The sequence below is a fragment of the Lytechinus variegatus genome, chromosome 11 (genome assembly GCF_018143015.1).
Source record: "Lytechinus variegatus isolate NC3 chromosome 11, Lvar_3.0, whole genome shotgun sequence".
Lineage (NCBI taxonomy): Eukaryota > Metazoa > Echinodermata > Echinoidea > Temnopleuroida > Toxopneustidae > Lytechinus > Lytechinus variegatus.
The window spans coordinates 7652249-7672834 of NC_054750.1; the positions used below are offsets into that span (position 1 = coordinate 7652249).

Consider the following 20586-nt stretch of genomic DNA (forward strand, 5'->3'; position numbering starts at 1 on the left):
AATGATGTCTATATTTTGGTGTTAATAGATGCTCTAAGGTCTTATCTTTGAAATGCAATTTTAAAAAATAAATTTTATTCATGCTTGAGCGAACACGGGACGTTTTTGTTGGGGGTTCAAAAAGAGGCCTGCGCCAGAATTGCAGAATATGTGTAATACAATGATCAGACTTCTTGCTAATCAGGAGACTTCCTCTTGACCTTTTCATTATCTGTGCCACAATTTTCGAATTATGCTCTCAAATTTCATTTACAAAGTTATATATTTAATTGAATTATTTTGTTTTTTCATTTAAACTTCTCTTACCTTTTAATTTTCCTTCATAAGTAACTGAGAAAAGAAGTTTTTTTTGTCAACCCAAGCAAGAAAATTTGAATTATTAATTGGGAAAACTTGTGATTATTCAAATCGTTTTATTATGTGAAACAAATAATGTTATGTACCTTTAAAAGACATGAATCTATTTTTCAAGGGGTCATTAATTCCTTGACCAAGTTTAATTGCTTGACAGGAAACGCAGGAAGGGATTCACGTTTTCAATGACAATGGTGTATTGAGTCAATTTTGAGGGAGTTAGATATGGCAGATCGGGTAAAATGTATTAAAAAGTTGTGAGCGAGCGAAGTGAGCACGCAAACATTCCCACTTTTTTTATTACAAGATCAAATTTTGTGATAGATTTTGACATAATATTCAGAAAATGATATCATATTTTACTTTCTATCTTTCCTTATTTCCTGTCCACTTTTTTTCTTGGTCATGATTTTTTTTAATTGAGGGGGGTGGGGCAACCCGAGCACCTGCCCATCTGTGTGGCTTTGTTCAAAAGGCACCATAACCTTTGTAGCACATAATGAAAGGATTTGAATAAAAAATCCATGCTCTTCCATAATTCGGTTGATAAAAAATAATTTTAGCTTGAAGAAGGAATATTCAAAGCTAACAGAGAGCATATTAAAAAGAAATAACAGAATGATTCAAGCAAATAAATAGATCTGAAAATGAATTTTGACCGCATGATTTGAAAATTATGGCAAAGATAATGAAATGGTTAAGAGAAAGTCTGCTAATTAGCAAGAAGTCCGAACATCATATTACTCATATTCTGCAATTCTGGCGCAAGCCTCTTTTTGAACCCCCAACAAAAACGTCCCGTGTTCGCTCAAGCATGAACGAAACTAAATTTTTTTGATAGCATTTGAAAGACAAGACCTTAGAGCACCTATTAACACCAAAATATAGACATAATAATTTGAAACTAAAATTTTATAGACTTTTCAAATCTGTCCCGTTTTTTTTGATACGCACTGTATAAGACAGTGATGTTCAATATTTTCAGGGTTGGCCAGTATGGGAAACTGTTGGTTAAGTATCACCTTAACAACTTTTTAGGAGAATGAAAAATATTTGGAAATGCAGTAAAGTAATACTTAATAAAGTTTTCAGGTATTGCCAGGTGTTTGTTTCTCAAGCAACATTTCCCTGTACCTCACTGTACATCTTAAAGTACTTCCCAGCAAGGGCAGAAATCTCTCCCCAAAAGTAGGGGGACCACGGGCTGGAAAATTTGACAAGCCAAAAAAAAAGGTAATCACCCCAAAAGTAAGGTCATCTCGTCGAAAATACATGTTTTATTTCGGTTTTGAATTATGTATTTCTTTCCATCGTAAAATGCCACAAATATTCATAGTAGGGGAGACATTTTATATTGTGTCCACCCATGCTTCCCAGAATGATGATGATAATCCACAACATTTATACTGTGCCATAGTTCTGTTAAGAAATATTCATAGGTGCAGACTCATCAAATTAAGCTAATTATTACACATCTGCTTAATTAAGTGAGTTTTGAGAGATAGTTTAAAGAGTGCAATGTGGTCAATTTCACGCATTTACGAGTTTTTCCCAGTATTTCCCACCTGGGCCAAAATACCTGGAAATTGCCAACCCTGACCTTTTTCTATCAAGCAAGTCTATTCATTACTCAAAATTCAAGTGTCTTGCAATGGTACTGTATTAAGGCAATACATATATTGCACTGTAGAAAATTGACGTCACTTTTCCATAAAATTACTGCTTTTGAGTTGGAGGTGACGCCTTTTATCTGTCAACAATTGGCATGAAGGTCAGTTAGAACAAATACAGGCACCTTACATAACATAAGAGCTGTATTTCTTACGTAGGAATCCCGCATCCATCTTTTAACTGCTAATCCTTAATTCATCACATACAAAACAATGGATAATTCAAAACTTTGAAACACAAATAGCACCATCCTATCAATATTTGAGAGGCACAATGTATCTTAAACCCAGCGCACACTACATGATCTGGGGCCCGTTGCAGAAAGAGTTGCAATCAAACGCATCTCTAAAAATCATGCGCAACTTCATTTTCAACCAATCAATACCGCGCATTTTGGACTTTTTTTTTTTTTTACTTGCGTTTAAACGCAACTCTTTCTGCAACGGGCCCCTGTTGCGATGCAATTTTCAAAGGCACTGTAATGCATATCCTACTTGACGTGAACATGCCAACTTATAAAATCTTAAAAGATTACAGTTCAGAATAGGAATACTTGTATTCAAATTGAAATTCCAGTCCATTTCGAGCCTCCCTATAGGAATAGAAACAAATTCTCTTCCAAATTGTAATGAAGTCATCATTGGCAGTGACTTGAAGCTAATTTGGAGTTTACTCCGAGCACAAGGTTTGCAGCAGAGCAGAATTATAATTTCAGTATTCCTGGCATTATTCCGAACATCATATAAAATCATTAACTTCTTTCAAATTTAATAAAGGATGCTTTTTCTTCCCAAATTGCACCGTATTGGATCGTGTAGTGTCTGTTTAGCAGCTTTTCTACATACTATCTTGTGACATCAGTCTAAAAAATCATCACATTACAAATGTTTTTGCATGAATCTAAACTTGAAACCTGTTTTTATCAAACACCTGTATACAAAAACACTAGTTTGGTTCCCCTTGAATAGAATTCCACAATAAAATTTGTCCCAGGTCATTTATTTGGGCAGTTAGCAAGTCAAGCCGCAATTCAGCAACTTAGCGACGTGAGCCGTGACCCGAGTCCAAGTCACACGACTGGAGTCAAACTCTGCATATTTCAATCTGGAATAATATTCTAGGGCAGCTAAATAAGTATGTCAATAAAGATCATCTGCTCATAAAGCCCACTTTTCTTGTAACCCTTTAGTGGTCTTTATATACAAGTTTCACAGCCCAACCTCTTTCAGTTATGACAAGAACATGCAAAAAAGGAAAAAAAATCAGAATCTTACTCCGAGTCTGATGGTAACAAACTTGCATGAACTTTTCCATCATGCATAATACATTACAGTATAGTAGGCCTTTAAATATTCAATATCTTGTGGCAATATTTGTTTAACATAATGATATTCATAGTAGTCATTCATAGTGAAGTCCAATCCTCTTTTTGTGTCAAGTAATATCCACTAGGGCCCCTCCAACTTCCATTTCTTTCTTCACTTGGGGTATTTCTAGATAAAGAAACAAGATAATAGATTGAATTATTTAATGTCTTTATCATGACAATTTCAAAACACTGTATTCTCAGTATTTTTTTAATTTCATTATTTAAATTTGAAATAAACCCCTCAAAAAAAGTTTTGCAACTCAGTTTTGGGGGATGATGTCTTTTTAGTTTATGAAGTATAAAAGATGAAACTGGTATCATTGGAAAGCTGAATTATACTCCTCTTTACAATGACATGCCATTTCCTTTGATTATGTAATCATGGAATATGCAACCACCCTGAACATTGAGAAAAGTCAGAAGTGAAATGTTGCAAAATGCATTGATTTCTAACAAGAGTCTCCATTTCTATAGAATTTCCACCATGCAGGTGACAGTGAATGCACTCGGTTTATCCTCGAAACAATTGGAAATTCGCTATTGGAAACAACGCATTTTGCAACATTTCTAACATTGCTGCGTATTATCATGTGTGTGTATTTCATGATGACATTAGCATTACAAATGACACATGATTGTAAAGAAGAATAATCATGCTTTCTAAAGATATCACTTTTACACATGATGATGGCACATTAAGAAATTTATTAGCACTCAAACTTGCAGTTTGAGTCGCAGAACTCAAACATGACATGGCAACGAATTTTGCAACATTTCATTTTTTACATTGATGCATATTTATCATGTCTGTGTATTTCATGATAGCACCAGCATTACAAATGACACATGATCGTAAAGAGGAATAATCATACTTTCCAATCATACAACTTTTACATATGATGATGGCACACTAAGAAATTTATTAGCACTCAAACTTGAGTTGCAGAACTTTTTTTGAGGGGTTTATATCACCTTTTCCTCCAATAACACAAACTTTAGCAATGATTGCAAAACATTTTTCTACGATTGATTGCATTGACCACAGTGTACTATCAATCGTGAAAATCAAGCGTACAATTGATTGCTAATCTTTGTGTTACAGGACCCTGGTGATTTTTTAATAAAGCTGTTCTTAGTTCAGAGCGACCTTGAGAATGACTGGTGATCCTTTCTTGTGGTTAATATTATACACCAAAATGCTCATTAGCGATGGTTTAGAGCGTAAGAAAGGTTGACCGGTCATTCTTAAAGTCTTAACTTGTGAACAGCTTTACAAAACACCATCCTGAATTGACTTTTCTTGGTAAACGTTGTCATCATTATTCAGGAATCAGTGATGAAGAGCATTTTAATCACCAAGTTATAACAATTGATATATCTGACATTACGTACAATAAAATATGAAATAAAAAGTAAGTGCATGACATAACTGGCTCATTCATTTGCATAGAAGCCAAGATATGCATAACACTTTTTGTGAAAATAAGTGAAATTTTAGGATGGCATAACTTTCTTATAGTGATCTATGGTAGCATCCTGATAAATAGACCTTCCATCAATGGAACACCTGCCAAAATTCATAACATTATTTCAGACCAGAATATGCACAACGTGTGAACAAAAATTCTCGTAAGTTGTATTTCGCCTTAATAGCCGAACAGGGCCCTGTTGCATACGAGTCACCCCCATTATGGGAACTTTGCCATCAAATGGTAACTTGCATGGAATCCTTGATTTTGATTGGCTGTTGATCAGCATTACCATGGCAACTACCAATGGATGGCAAAGTTCTGTCTATTATGCATGTATTCATTCTTTTTGTTTAAGTAAATGAAATGTCAAGTACTAGTACTGAGCAACACTAACAGCATTTACGACACACCCGTTCAAAGACATTTGCTCTGGCAACAATTGCTCCAATGGAAAATCTGAACGTAAAGCCAAACCAAAAACCCTAATCTCCAAACTAAATAAACGCTAATTCTCATCTTTTCATTATTCTGAACCAAGAACTATATTACAATTCTAATTCAATCGTATAGCCTCTAGGGTTTCAAGACCAGAGCAAATGTCTCAGGAGCAAATGTCATGTCACCGACATACCACCATAATCAAAGTCCGAGGCCTACATATGAGTTAATAGTTACCTGTTGTTTCCTTGGTGAGTTTAACATGTGATCTACCAGCGGGAGGATGGGATGGTCGGGGTGGGGCACGTCTGACTGGCTTTGGAGAAGCATCCTTATGCTTTTTCTGTTAGGGTGGGGAGGAGGGGGAGGTAATGCAAAAAACATTTAGGCAAAGTAACTAGTAAATCTTGGTAATTACATAATTTCCACAAAATAGGTCTGTTGGTTGTAGCAATGCTAGAGAGAGAGGACTCTATATTGGAGAGCAGGTAGAGAAATCACATAAGAAGAATACACAACATGATACCTTCTGGGATAAAGAAATTACCTGAATTAGAGGCGGATCCAGGATTTTCCTGATTAATATTTGATTTGACAAGCGGAAAAAAAAGGTCCTCACTTTCAAAAGGGGGGGGGGGGCACACTTGCGTAAAAACGGTGTGTGAACACAAAACATTTCTTCTATTCAAGAAAGTGTTTAATTCTCTTTAGTGATGTAATATCTATTCAGGATAAAGTGTGTAAAATATAAAAAGAAAGTTCTTTCAATAAGTTTTTTCAAACATGTATAACATTTTATGCTTATGTTTGGAGTTAACATTAAGATGGATATAAAAAATAAATACAGGTAGTTTGCTACAAGAACTGTTTAACATTTAACAGACAATACACTTTGAGTGAAATGAAAAACATGAAGTTTATAATGGCACGGATTATGACTCTTTAAGCATATGAATAATTCTACGGAAATCACTTATAGCAAAAGGATGTTCTTATGAAAAAAATATGTGCCAACCACACTAAATTTATGGTCAGAATCATCTAATATTAGCAATGAACACTTATTCTATATATCAAAGTTTTTTTTTAAATTGGGCCTATTTTTTCATACAATTTTTGATAATACTCTCCTCAGTATGATCCAGGCTAAAATTAAGTTGATTCATTATTTTTGTTTTGTTAGTCTGGTAACAATTTTTGTTGCGTATTGCCCTTCATTTGAATACACCACTAGTTGAAGCAAACCTTAATTTTAGATTCTCAAAGCAGTCTATGAGGGAAATTTATAAAGCCAAGAAGATAATGATATATCTTGTTTATGTTTTAGCAAGAAATCATGACATACTCCAGTGTTGGTGAACAAGTGAAGGGGTTTGAAAGCAAGGGTTTATACCTTCACAGCCAAGGAATAAGAATCAATTTGATAATTTTCTTGGTAAAATACAATTTCACGGCCCTGTCTTACAAAGAGTTATGATTGATCGAATCAACCACAACTATGGAAAGCCAGCGACGTCAACATCTTAAATACATGTTTGTTCAAAATATATTCTAGATAGATATATATTTATACATTCACTGTTTTCTTGACAAGTCAGTATGCTTCTCTTTGTTTTCAAAGGATATTGAGCAAATTTCCTGACGAAAAAATTATGACATTGATGGATTTCCATATTCTTGATCGGATCAATCATAACTCTTTGTAAGACAGGCCCAAAAAACAATAGAACTAAGTTTATTTTCACTCACCACATCCTTTACTCTAACTATTTCTCTTTGAAGCAGCAAGAATGTTGATTTTAGCCTCTCATAACTAGAAGGGGAGATGAAAGCTCATTAATAATTACAATTTATTACATGTAATTACAGTTTATTTATCAAGTTGTACACTTCCTACTTAGCTTGTCTAATATGCATAATGATAATCAAATTTGCATAATTCATGCAAAATCCTGAAAAATCTAGCAAATTTTTCTTGAAATTTTCTTGATTCCATATATGTAGCTGTCCCTTTGCATTGTTCTCTTCGTAGTGCTGATTGCTGAAGATGTTGCTCTGTTCATGCTAAGCAGATTTTGTTTTCGTTGTAGACTTAGAGAAAGATTCAATTCTATAGTGAATACTTACAAGGTTTGTCAGATTCATGACCATTATGGCACTAATTCTGAAGCTAAGTTTAACTTATACATGTACAACAGTCTAACTCTGTGCTAAAATTATGAGAAGCAAAAAATAAAAATGTTTACATACTATATTTATGTTTACAACTTTGTTATCATTCCTAGACACTTACGAATGATTAAGGGTCAAATGAGTTCATGAATTGAACATGTACTAATTTATAGAGATTTGTGCCATAAATGGCTATCCATCATGCAATTAGACCACAACTTTAAACCAGAATTTAATTCAAACCCTAATTCCGAATACAGGCCTATGTCATCTTATCACATTGAATCTAGTGATGATTTCATACATTATCATCTATGTAGAGTGCTTTTGCGATACATTAAAAACAAATATTTTGGTCCTCATCGATTGCCCGTTCAATACCAGAGCGTATCCCCACAAGCAGCCTACAAGGACCTAAATCCATCGATTATTCCATAGGCTCCTGAACAAAATTTGATGTTGAATATGAGAGCGTATTCAACAGTCAATTCAACATGTGAAATATACAACGAATACACCAACAAAAGCAATGGGATAGGCAGCATAGAGCACAATGACACTCAATGACATAATAATGACATACAGTACATATAAGTCGCATGTCAATGACCAAGTTTGATCTTTTGAAGTGATGATGCCATTCATGTATGTAGGAAGTGAAGACATGGCTCGTCCTATCAAATTTCTCCCTCTTTTTTTTTGGAGGGGGTGGGTGGCTATGATAGATGATAATAATATATTTGACTGCTTTATTTCATGGAATACCAGAAATATTCCACTATTAGGGCCAAAATATTGGCCCAAACTCTTGGAATATTTCTGGTATTCAATATGATATAAATATCCTACAGCCACCAACATTGTCATGCTGGTACCTGTAGCATGAATTACAATCCATTGAAAATATTCTATAGACCATGTATAACTAGGAATCATTGTTTGGATGTACCTTGATGTTTTGATGGCATCGATCCATCTTCTGTATTCGCCTGATGATGAAACGGCGAAGTAATGTTTGTGATCTCTCTCCTCCTGGTACTCTGCAAATTGGCAATGCAATGAGATAGGATATTCACTCAAACACTGGATAAATACCTAATCATTGCCACCTCACTAATTCAGACATCATGTCAATAACCACATACGTGTACCAACAGAACAATTTGCTAATATTGTGGTATTTTAGTATGATTTCTATAAAAAAATAAACTGTTTTCATAAAAGAAAATAACAATAATATATTAAATCTATACCTCAATAATTGCTGGTTTCTATTCAGTTACTGAAAACAAAGAAGGTCAAAGATGAAAATAGTAAAATCTATCTAGCATTCATCACATGAATGACCATCGCACAAAACAGACAGTGTTTTAGAGTCACATGGTGCATTCTCTTCTCAAACATTAGAATTTTCCAATGATCATAACAATGACGGTTCCTTTGGTTTCTATATTGAATTTTGTTTTATTATTTTTCACAATTTTATCATTCAAATTACCTTAGAAAATAAATCTGGGCTTGAGGTGGAATGCTTGTTTCGTTTTGTAGTTCTTATTTGTGATAATAAACAAAACAAATACAGACCGACCCACTCTTTACTCAAAATAACACAACTTTTTATTGAAATGATAATTTGACAGGAGTATTTCTAAACTCATTGGCTAATTACTGTGTAAAAAATCAAATTGATCCTGCAAATGAGTGAACACGAATTGAAAGCTACATGTAACTTATACATGTAATTATTCAAGCCTGAGGGGGGGGGGGGCCGGTGGGCAAAAACAGCCCCAACATGATAGATATCTTTGACGATAAATGTAAACGCGAAAAGATCGTGCTGCGAAGTTTCATGACAATTTTTCTTCAAGTCTCGCAGATTTTTTTTAAGACCCAATCTGCGACACTGGGTTACGCAGTTATAAAGTTTCGTAACATTTTGTAAGGGCATGTCAGATCCAGAATTGTTCAAAAACATGATTTCATGTACAAATCCAATACATATTCTGTAAAATTCAAAAAGGTATCATTTTTATCTATACTGATTAAAATCAATAGATTTCATGTTATTTATTTGACTGAAAAAGTGTTGACAACAGTTTTTATTGAAAAAAACAATGAATTATATAAAGTGAAAAAAAGACATACATAATAAAAAAAAGAACATAAAAAAATTAATTTTGATTAACATGTTTTTATGAGCGACTTGTATTCAAAATAGAGTGGCATTGGACAGGTACAGCAACTTCACTCACCTAATGAGAAGACATAGCGGCCATGGTCCATAGGCTCCTCTCTTATAGTACATCGTTCTAACAGCAAAGCTCCAAGTGGCTGGAATATATTTCGAAGAAGACATTAAATCATAACAGCAAGCCAACAATTCATGGAGCTTTTAATGGGGATTTCCACATTCAAAATGACACAATGTTCGCAACACAAAAATGGGACGAGTCTATCTTCATTTTAAAACTTAAATACATCAATTTCAGTTTTGGTGTTGTCGATCACTGTAAACATTCATTCTATCTAAAGCTGGAAGTTTAGAACAATGATCTCAGAAGAGATATATAACTGGGTAGGAACATAAAGATAAAATCATTATTTTTTTTAATTGTGGCTATCAGTTTTTAACCCCTTTCTGAATTTTTACATGCACAGATGCCCCATATAACAAGATGAAATACAAATGTTTTCTTTAGGCATGCTCATGGACAGTTTGGAAATGCTGAATATGATCTAGTAGTGATGCATGCTCTTTCTGATTTGAGGATTGCGACTTTGTAGAAATGTGCCTCAAAAACTTTTCCAAATTCTAAGTGAAATCATTGTGCTTGATCAAGAAATATTCCATTTCAATTCTCTATTAAACAAGATTAAATCATGGTATAGACATTGGGCTTTCCAAATAGCTGCATTAGCACTGTCTATGGAATTATCTCTCACCATCTTTATGAAATATGACCTAACTTGACCAAATCAAAGTAGAATTTTTATTTTAAAAAATATATATTTCTGTGAATGTTTACTGACCATCTCTTCCATAATTTGTCATGCAGAGAGAGTAGAGAATGTTATACATTTTCTATTGTTTTAATTCTTTGGCAAACTGTGATAAAGTTCAAGAATCTTACATCAAGTGTTCTGCTTGTTTCATGAATTCTGAAGTAGAAGAGGAAGTTTGACTTCAGTCGGAACAATCTTTCCCTATAACCTGGATTTGACAAAGATACGAGAGACATTATCATCAGTTACGAAATAAAAATTGATGCATTTAATATACATATACAGTGCATATAAAAAAACCGGACAGTTAAGAAAAGTCTGTCAAAATTTCATTTCAAATTATGATGCCTTATCTTTCTAATGCTTAAAAAAATAAGTTTCGTCCATGCTTGAGCGAACACGAGTCATTTTTGTGAGGGGTTCAAAAAAAGGCTTGCGCCAAATGCCAGAAAAAAAAGAAAATATTGATCATCAGACTTCTTGCTATTTTTTTTTTATTCAATTTGGTCTCATTGCTTTATAACTACATCAATTATGTTCATACTTGGTAAATATTATCACTGGATGAATTTTAAATATCTGTCCAAGAGGATGATGAGGTCGAAGGTCGTCTAGGGGTCAAAAGGTCAAATGATATGTGGTCATGTCCATCCTTTTTTGAAGTTTTTGTTCAACTTGCTCTGATTTCTTTATTTCTGCATCAATCATGTTCATACTTGGCACATATGATTTCTGGGTAATGCTACATGAGTATCCATGAGGATGATGGGGTCAAAGGTTGTCTAGGGGTCAAAAGATTATATTACATATTTTAATTATCGCGAAATCAGGCGAGACTTACGGTTCGCAAACCACCTTCTTTCATTTGAATATGTTAATCTTTTAGCATTGAATATTCTTTCATAAGTAAGAAAAAAAATGTCAACCTGAGCAAGGAGATATCCATTATTAATGGAAGAGTTTGTAATTTATTCATACCCTTATTATGTGCAACAAAGGTTATGGTGCATTTGAAAGACATGAATCTTATTATCAAGGGGACATTGATTCCTTGAACAAGTCGAATTGTGTGCTTGACAGGACAATATTAATTCTAACAGAAGGATTCATGTCTTTCAAAGGCACCAAAACCTTTGCAGCCCACAATAAAAGGATTTGATCAAATTACAAGCTATCCCATTGATAATACAAATCCCCTTACTGGGGATGACTTTTTTTGTTTATACTTACATGAAAAAAATATTCAATGCTAAAAGATACCGTATTAAAAAAACCCCAACAAAACAATTTAAGTTTTTTTAAGCCTTTTTTTTAACCCCTCACAAAAGTGTTCGCTCATGTGTTCGCTCAAGTATGAACGAAACTGACATTTTTTAATGGCATTTGAAAGATAAGACTTAAGGGGCCCATTGCAGAAAGAGTTGCAATCGATCGCAACTCTAAAAATCTTGTGCAACTTGATTTTCAACCAATCAACAGCGTGCATTTGTGACTTACGATTGATTTTTTTTTACTTGCATTTAAACGCAACTCTTTCTGCAACGGACCCCAGATCATCTATGAACAACAAAATACAGACATCATAATTTGAAACAAAATTTTGATAGACTTTTCAAAACTGTCTCGTTTTTTTTACATGCGCTGTATATCTATTAAGTGATTAAGTCACTTCTAGCATCTACATGTTGTAAATGTGACAGGTTACGATCTCTTCCTGCTCCTCCAGGCCACATTGTCACGCATCTCTCTTGAGTCAAGCTTTAAGGGTTTTGCCTCCAGTAAACAATGTCTGGAAAAACACTCTCCTGCTGGCGGATGGTAAATTATAACCTTGTCAAAATGTAATATGACCATTCCAATGTGCTTTGACAAAATAATTGAAATCTTACTTTTACTGTCACCACAGCTACAGCTGAGCGTACAAACGTGCCAGCCAATCCTGATTCTGATCTGTTTGTCATCAAAAATCAGTAGTTCCCAGCATATTTTTCAGAAAGGTGGAAAGCTGAATGTTTTTCATTTAAATTCATTCTTCCTTTTAGCTCCCCCCATCAAAACGCAAAATTTAGGAGGGTGCAGCAGCATGGAGAGCGCACCCTTTTCTCCATAGACGCTGTAGTTAAGGCGCTGGTGGAGCTCCACCATTACGAGCGCAAAGGCCATCATCCTTTGTAGGAAGACAATGTCAACAAAAATAGGAAAATGTTGAAAAACTCCTCCGAAACAGCAGATTTATCAATGTCAGTCTAGCCTAAAAGAGCAAGACTACAGTCGTATTTGCTGTCTTGCCCTTGACTAGACCATCAGCTTCGGTCTCTGTTTTATTGGTTGTTCCACTGAACTCAGTTGGCTACACTCACCAATAACAGAGACCGAAGTTCTAACTTGATCTGTACAGGGACTAAATGGCCATACATATTTGTATTAAGTTAGGATAAACCACTCATTCAATGAACAAGGTTATGATATAACCTTGTTCTCACTTATATCTCCATGTGTGGCAAAATAAGGGTGGCAATGTTTGGCTTATTTTCTCTTTTTCTTTGGGGCAAATGCTTGATTTTTTACACTGACATTTTCCATTACACCTATTATTCATACAACTTGACTCTTATTTAAATTTGATTCTTTAAATTATTTTTTTCTTAATTAAAAATAGAGATCAAAAAATGAAAATTTTCTTGCCATATTACTTTTCACCAATAGAGGGCGTACAAAAAAATATGCCCAAAATTTAAGTTTTTGAGCACTCTGGTGAATACAAAAATTATTCCCAAGTTACTAATGAAAAATAAATTGCAACTGTATGGAAATTAGTAATTTTGGTCACAAAAGTGATATTTTAATGATTTTTTAAAGTGTGTGCTCTGTACAACATTGGCATGCCATAGTCCTACCTGTAGATTCCCCACAGGCAGGGTGGTAGCAGTGAACAAGTGGGATAAACAAGGGAAGTGGGAGTTGGGAGACAGCGGAAGTAAGTCACTGTTTTTTTTTTCTTCAATTAAAAGTTTTAAGTTTTTTTCCCCGTTTTGGTGCATTTAATAATTAAGGTAAGTTCATTTAATTAAGGCCAGTTCTTTTTTAAGTGTTTTTATGAAATTAAGACAAAAAATTAAAAGGCCCCATTGGTTTTTTTTTTTGTACTGTTAATTCCCTAATGGCAGCTGCACAATTGCGAGCCGTCTGTGAGTCTGTGTACAAGGAGAAATAAAAAAAAAAAGAATTTAATTTTAAAAAATGTAAAAAACTCCTAGAAACAGACAGCTGCCAGAGAAGGCATAGTTTTGTAGAGATTTTTACTTGCACTATTCATCTGGGCACTTGACAAGCACAAGTACGATAATATGCCAACGGCAGTCTGTACTTTCCAGGAAGAAGAAGGGTGGCAAGTCAAGGGCTAGACAGCTGGCGCGCGCGTGGGGCCCGTTTCTCAACACCGTCATAAGTCTAACTTCTTGACTAAATCGGAGATAGTAAGCTACTTGTCCGCTAACCGTTTCACGAAGCCCTCTTTACCAAGATCGGGTACAACAACCTCACTAAATATTTATGACACCTCCGAACCTGTCATAACTTCTTTCTTAATGACGTAGTGGCGTCACGTGGGTAGACTATGACATGCAAAAGTGCCGAGAAATTTAAAAATAATAATCTTACGTAATCAATCATAGAGGTTGAAATTACATCCAAAAATAAGTGGGATAATGCATTCAATGATCATTGTAATACAAAGTAACTATAAAAACTGTTGGTACAACGCCACAAAACCATTCATTTTGAAATAGTAAAATAATCTAATCGATAAAAATTCTACACGACAGGCCATCCATAACTGGACTTGTATTTGTCGTTTTCAGACCCTATTGACATTTGGATAAATTCTAATCTCTAATTTATGCATAGAATTTGTCAAATCGTAAGATCGGCAGGGCTCTCGCAAAGTAAGGAATTACGCATGGCGCATTTTTCAGAATTGATAATATTTTCCAACACCCAAATTTAGCGCCAGGCCGCGCCGCGCCGTTGCGCGCGCATTAAGTGCGCCCACGATACACACGCGCGCGTGCGCGCTGCCTAAACGGACGATCGGGAACATTTTTAAATTGATTTGAGGCGCTAATTTTAAAAAATACATGTACTCTGTATACCCTCCGATATGAACTCCTGTCCTCCAAAAAGAACGGAGGAAAGGAAAATAAAACAGAATACAGATAAGAAGTCCTAAATATCTCAGATTACTAAACGGACAACCAGGAACATTTTAAAATTGTTCTGAGGTGCTAACAAGTAAAAATATAGTTTATATACCTTCCGTTATGAACTCTCGTCCTCCAAAAGGAACGGCGGAAAGGAAAATAAAACAGAATAACAAGTCCTAAATATCTCAGATTACTAAACGGACAGCCAGGAACGTTTTAAAATTGTTTTGAGGTGCTAACAAGTAAAAATATATTTTATATACCTTTCGTTATGAACTCCCGTCCTCCAAAAGGAACGGCGGTAAGGAAAGTAAAACAGAATAGAAATAAGATTCCTAAATATCTCAGATTATTAAACGGACAATCATGAACGTTTTAAAATTGATTTGAGATGCTAACAAGTAAAAATATATTTTATATACCTTTCGTTATGAAATCCCGTTCTCCAAAAAGAAATATAAATGACATAATATTATTTAGACGATGGTGGAAAGGAAAATAAAACAGAATAGAGGTCGTAAATATCTCAGATTACTAAATGGAAAACCAGGAACGTTTTAAAATTGTTTTGAGGTGCTAAGAAGTAAAAAGATATTTTATATATCTTCCGTTATGAACTCCCGTCCTCCAAAAGGAGCGATGGTAAGAAAACTAAAACAGAATATAAATAGAAGTCCTAAATATCTCAGATTACTTAACGGATAATCAGCAACGTTTTAAAATTGCTTTGATGTGCTAACAAGTAAAAATATATTTTATATACCTTTTGTTATGAAATCCCGTTCTCCAAAAAGAAATATAAATGACATAATATTATTTAGACAATGGTGGAAAGGAAAATTAAACAGAACAGAAGTCGTAAATATCTCAGATTACCAAACGGACAACCAGGAACGTTTTAAATTGTTCTTAGGTGCTCACAAGTAAAAGTATATATTTTATATACCTTCCGTTATGAACTCCCGTCCTCCAAAAGGAACGACGGAAAGGAAAATAAAACAGAAGTCCTAAATATCTCAGATTACTAAACGGACAATCAGGAACGTTTTAAAATTGTTTTGAGGTGCTAAGAAGTAAAAATATATTTTATATACCTTCCGTTATGAACTCCCGTCCTCCAAAAGGAACAGCGGAAAGGAAAATAAAACAGAATAGAATTAAGAAGTCCTAAATATCTCAGATTACTAAATGGACAATCAGGAACGTTTTAAAATTGATGTGAGGTGCTACCAAAATATATTTTATATACCTTTCGTTATGAAATCCCGTTCTCCAAAAGGAACGGCGGAATGGAAAATAAAACAGAATAGAAATAAGAAGTCCTAAATATCTCAGACTACTAGTACTAAACGGACAATCAGGAACGTTTTAAAATTGATTTGAGATGCTAACAAGTAAAAATTTTATATACCTTTCGTTATCCCGTTCTCCAAAAAAAAATATAAATGGCATAATGTTATTTAGACAATGGTGGAAAGGGAAATAAAACAGAATAGAAGTCGTAAATATCTCAGATATACGGACAATCAGGAACATTTTGAAATTGTTTTGAGACCTGTGCTAACAAGTAAAAATATATTTTATATACATTTCGTTATGAAATCCCGTTCTCGAACAGAAGTCACAAACATCTCAGAATAACGATCGATTTAGAATGTTTTAGAATTGTTTTCGTGTATTAATGGCTTAGAATTAGTTTTATATACATTTTGTTATGATCTCCCTTTCTTCTCTGGTTTGGCTCTCGTACAAATGATTAGCCTCAGTGTTTTGACTATAGGTCAGATAAGGACAGCTTGTCCCCCAGGATTTTCGTAGGTTACATTTTATTTACAGTCGATCAAGTTATCTTAACAAGTGGATCCCCAGGCTCGATGTGGCGAGTAAGTTACGAGGGTCGTAAAACTTTTTTAAATTCTTCTGATGTTTGCGCTGTAATGTGTGTGTGGATTGTGTGAGCAGTTGGTCAACTTGATCTGCTGTATTGGTAGATGATAACACGCCCCCCCGGAAAAAATATTTTGTACCAATTTCCAACTCCATATGTCCCTCCTTTCGGCATCAGTTCATCTGACTTTCCTTGAATCAGAGCACAATGCAGCCATTCTCCATGCTGGTCTGAGTGGTCTCTCCTCCATTCCATCTTTTCTTCCATGCTTATTCCTCTACTATTTTTCTTTATTTCTGTTCTAACAAGTTGTACTTCTTTTATTAATAGAGTTTGGAACAGGATACCATATAATTGAATTATTTAGCATGACATATTTTGCCACTTTTGATCTTATTTCTTTAAACCTGTTTTCAATTCACATGCTATATATTTTTTTAATTTCATATCCTTGTATATACTTTATTTATTTCAGAGTTACCCCCCCCCCCCCCTGAGTTGTTTATCTCTTCCATATTGAGAAAATTACGTTCCATCAGCTTTCATCATTCTTTTGGACGAGTATAGTAAAAGAAGAAGTTTGTTTGCTAGTCTTAAATTGGAGGCTTGCCTTATTGGCAAGAAATCAATGATAGCACGATATGATTAATAAAAGTACCAGTCGTGGTTCAAATTCAATTATGGACAATTTCCAGTTATATTTAATGCAAACGTTTTTAGTTTCATCCAACTATTCCTTATTTTAAATACATTTACTGAAGAATATGCATTTTGGTAGTTTGACATTTTAGAACCGACTGAAAACGTAGACTAGCCCCTTTCACGAACCCTCCTCCCATCCCTTTTGTTTACGGAAAAGTACAAATTGCGCAATCTTGATCGAGAACCACATGGTCATCAGAAATCTGATACTTGTGTTGTCTGGGGTTTTCATTCTAGATGGGAGGTGTGGGGGGGGGGGGGGGAGTGGAAAATACCGTCAGATCAAATACGCAAAGGCGAGACAAAGCTTATTTGACTTTGAAGGAATGTTGCTTAGATATCGAGGTTGCTTAGATATCGAGGTTTCTTGAGCATTCATGATGATGTATTTTGGGATTTATTCAATGTTGGCCCGTTTTAGCACAACTGTGAGACATGAAATATAATGGTAAGAACATGGAAAATATTGGCATTCATGATCTATTATGATTGCCTAACTTTGGTAAAAACTATTTCAACTTATTTCATACATTGCAATTTCTGTCAAACACTTAAAAAAAATTGTATAACTTTTATCTTTGCTTGAAAAAAAAATCGCAATTATCAAACACTCAAAACTTTGCACCCTAATAATTGTAAACAAAGGCATATCTTTCATTTTCAAGATTGATTTGACAATTCGTGCAGGTAAAAAAAAATACCAAAACCTCACCTCAACCCAATTCCCAAATATTACACATTCATAAATCAGTTCAAATAACATTCTACCATCGAATACCATTTACCTCTAACACAAAAAATTGCAACTTCGACTTTCTTTGTATTACACTTTAGAAAAAAGGGAACTTTTTTATATGACCCGTGTACTACTAGTACCTTGTAAACGCCAACTGCATGTATAAATTAAGTTGGCGTTTTCTATTTTGTTAGTGTTCATTACATCACTCAGATATTTCATTACCGTCATGGGTACCATCAAAGAAAGAGAAATTATAGAATAGTGACATAACAATATTTCAATCAATTTAAGTCATTAAAAAAATTAAAAATGAAAATAAAATATCAGGTCTATTATAACAGACAGGCATGCATACATGTACCCTAAATAAGTTTGGAATTGATGACTTTTTTATTTGCTTGTCATTTTTCAGGGGGGCGGGGGGGGGGCAAAATTCCTTTATGAATGATGGCATTTTTATTATTTTTATAGTGGAGAGAGGTCGACTAATTTAGGAGACACAACCACACCCTCAAAATTTTGGAACCGCGCCAATCTGTTGGCCCATACGATTAAGAAAACACACAAACATCCTGTAGATGTGAAACTTGACAAAGATGAAAAAGGTAGGTCGGAAAATAAGGGTAAACAAAATCATACATATAACATTTGATGGCGTTAATTCTTTATCAAGTCACTCAAAACAATCATCAAAAATTAATTTTGAAATACTAGATCATGCACAAACTTCAAGGATACTGAATTCATAGCAATACATTCTTTCTCAGTCACTGATTGTGTGTGTACATGTACCTCTGTTAGAAAATGTGTAGCTCTCTGGCTATACCAGCTCGCCATGCAGGCAAATAACGTACATACGCTCACTAAAACCGCCATGCCTACACTGTCAGGGCAGTGTGGTGGAGTCAGTCAGTGCATGCCGTGGTGAGTGGAGTGCAGCGCGCTAGCGCTGCGCTGGCATCCCCGGGTGTGGGATGCATGGTAGCGGTCAGCCAGGCGCTTGCTTCGAGCATGGAGGTAGAAAATGCTTCGAGCAATTCAGGCGTGGCGCTCGCGGAATTTGGCGTGGCGCTATTTTTTTAGGCGTGGCGCTTCATCGATGGAATGATTTACGCGTGGCGCCAAATCTCCAAAATTGAATTACGCGTGGCGCAAGCGCCACGCGTACTCAATGGCAGCGAGGGCCTTGAAGATCGGTATCAAAGATTTATAAAAAAAATGTTAAACTATATTTCGATGATGGTTGGAATCGTAAAACATTGTATAATTATCATAATTTTACAAATAAAACCGTTATAGTTTACTTTCGTAAACTATTAAAATTGGATATCCCGGGGGTACCCTCTCAACGTCCACATGTGATTTTTTTAGCCATGAAATAAATTATTCATAATTCAATTTTTCAGCAATTGAATGCCCCAGTCTTCATGGTCTAAGTATGTATGATGCATAATTTACCTGTGCTATTATTTTTAAAAGATGTAATTCCCAATTCATCACAATATTTGCAATTTTGTCATAATTTTTCTTTTTGAAAATTATGCTATTTTGTGACTAAGGCTACGTCTCGTCTGCTCTTTTTACCGATAGTATCGATATCAAGGTATTTTAGTTAGGAAGCCTTTCGTGAAACAGGTTTAGTAAGATTGGAACTAACTCCGTGGTTTGTGGATAAAGATATGACTAACTTGTCCAGGTGTTGAGAAACGGGCCCCAGCTGTCTAGGCCTTGACTTGCCACCCTTCTCTTCTCTCACTCTCTCCTTCTTCTTCTATTTAATATTAATAAGCCCCCCCCCTTCTGCTGAAATATTAATATTGTCTTAAAGACTGTATTTTTTGTGTTAAAAAAATAACACAAAATACGCCATGAATACCGATACGTGGGACCAAAGCCAAAAAAGGCCAAAAAGGGGGAGATAATTCTTCTGGACCGACTTACTTTCTCGACGACGCCGTTGTTGTCTGTACCAGAGCCTCCCTTCGACGTCTGGTGGTGAACAAGCAAGAGTAAGAAGTTCTTGGTCGCTGTATCTCATGGCGTTAGGCCTAATTATGATGATTTTTCATCAAATTAAACACTTTTCTCCTGCCTGCTTCGGAAGAAATAGTTTTCCTTTGCCGGTAGCTCCGTAACTTTGTTTTGTTGAAGGGCGCCATCTCTCGTTTAAAACATTACATTCCGCGATAGGAGAGACTGCCGAAAATTGCCACGGGTACGGTGATTTGGGTACTTGGTCCTCCGAAATACTCCAAGAAGAGTTTTAACTGGAGGTGATCCATTAATTTCAAAACCGTCAAAGCATATGCACTTGAAAGTCAGATGGGTTGTGCATTACTCGAATGAATATCTTTCGCCTGCTAGTTGTAATTGTGCCCGTGTAACCTGCAATTACAAATCATTCCGGGCCGCTATAGTTCCCTTGTTTTTTTTTCCATTTCCAACGATATGTTTGGTTTTGAACATAGGGGGGGGGGGGCTGCTAAAAAGTGGAGATTAATTGTTGAGTCCTATATCAGAAGCATTCTTATAAATAGACTCCCCCCTAAAAAAATTAAGTTGAGCAGCATAAAAAC

General features: G+C 35.0%; 1 protein-coding gene across 1 annotated transcript; it reads right to left on the reverse strand.

Moving 5' to 3' along the window:
* Window positions 1-2434: 2434 nt before the first annotated feature.
* On the reverse strand, window positions 2435-20131 carry LOC121424512 (pleckstrin homology domain-containing family J member 1-like). Its single transcript, XM_041620225.1, has 7 exons — window positions 19952-20131; window positions 10608-10687; window positions 9729-9807; window positions 8426-8516; window positions 7054-7117; window positions 5542-5647; window positions 2435-3518 (listed from the first exon to the last, which is right to left on the reverse strand). Exons 1-7 carry the CDS (start codon window positions 20046-20048, stop codon window positions 3460-3462), a joined length of 576 nt encoding a protein of 191 aa, XP_041476159.1. The 5' UTR covers window positions 20049-20131; the 3' UTR covers window positions 2435-3459.
* Window positions 20132-20586: the final 455 nt, after the last annotated feature.

What these genes read in the sequence shown, in the direction of transcription:
- LOC121424512 (XM_041620225.1), bottom strand. Translation starts at nt 20,048, where the DNA reads ATGAGATACAGCGACCAAGAACTTCTTACTCTTGCTTGTTCACCACCA. An exon ending in AAACAAGCAGAACACTTGAT is followed by an intron (nt 9,808 to 10,607) that starts GTAAGATTCTTG and finishes AATATATTCCAG; the next exon opens with CCACTTGGAGCTTTGCTGTT. An exon ending in GATGCCATCAAAACATCAAG is followed by an intron (nt 7,118 to 8,425) that starts GTACATCCAAAC and finishes CTCCCCTTCTAG; the next exon opens with TTATGAGAGGCTAAAATCAA.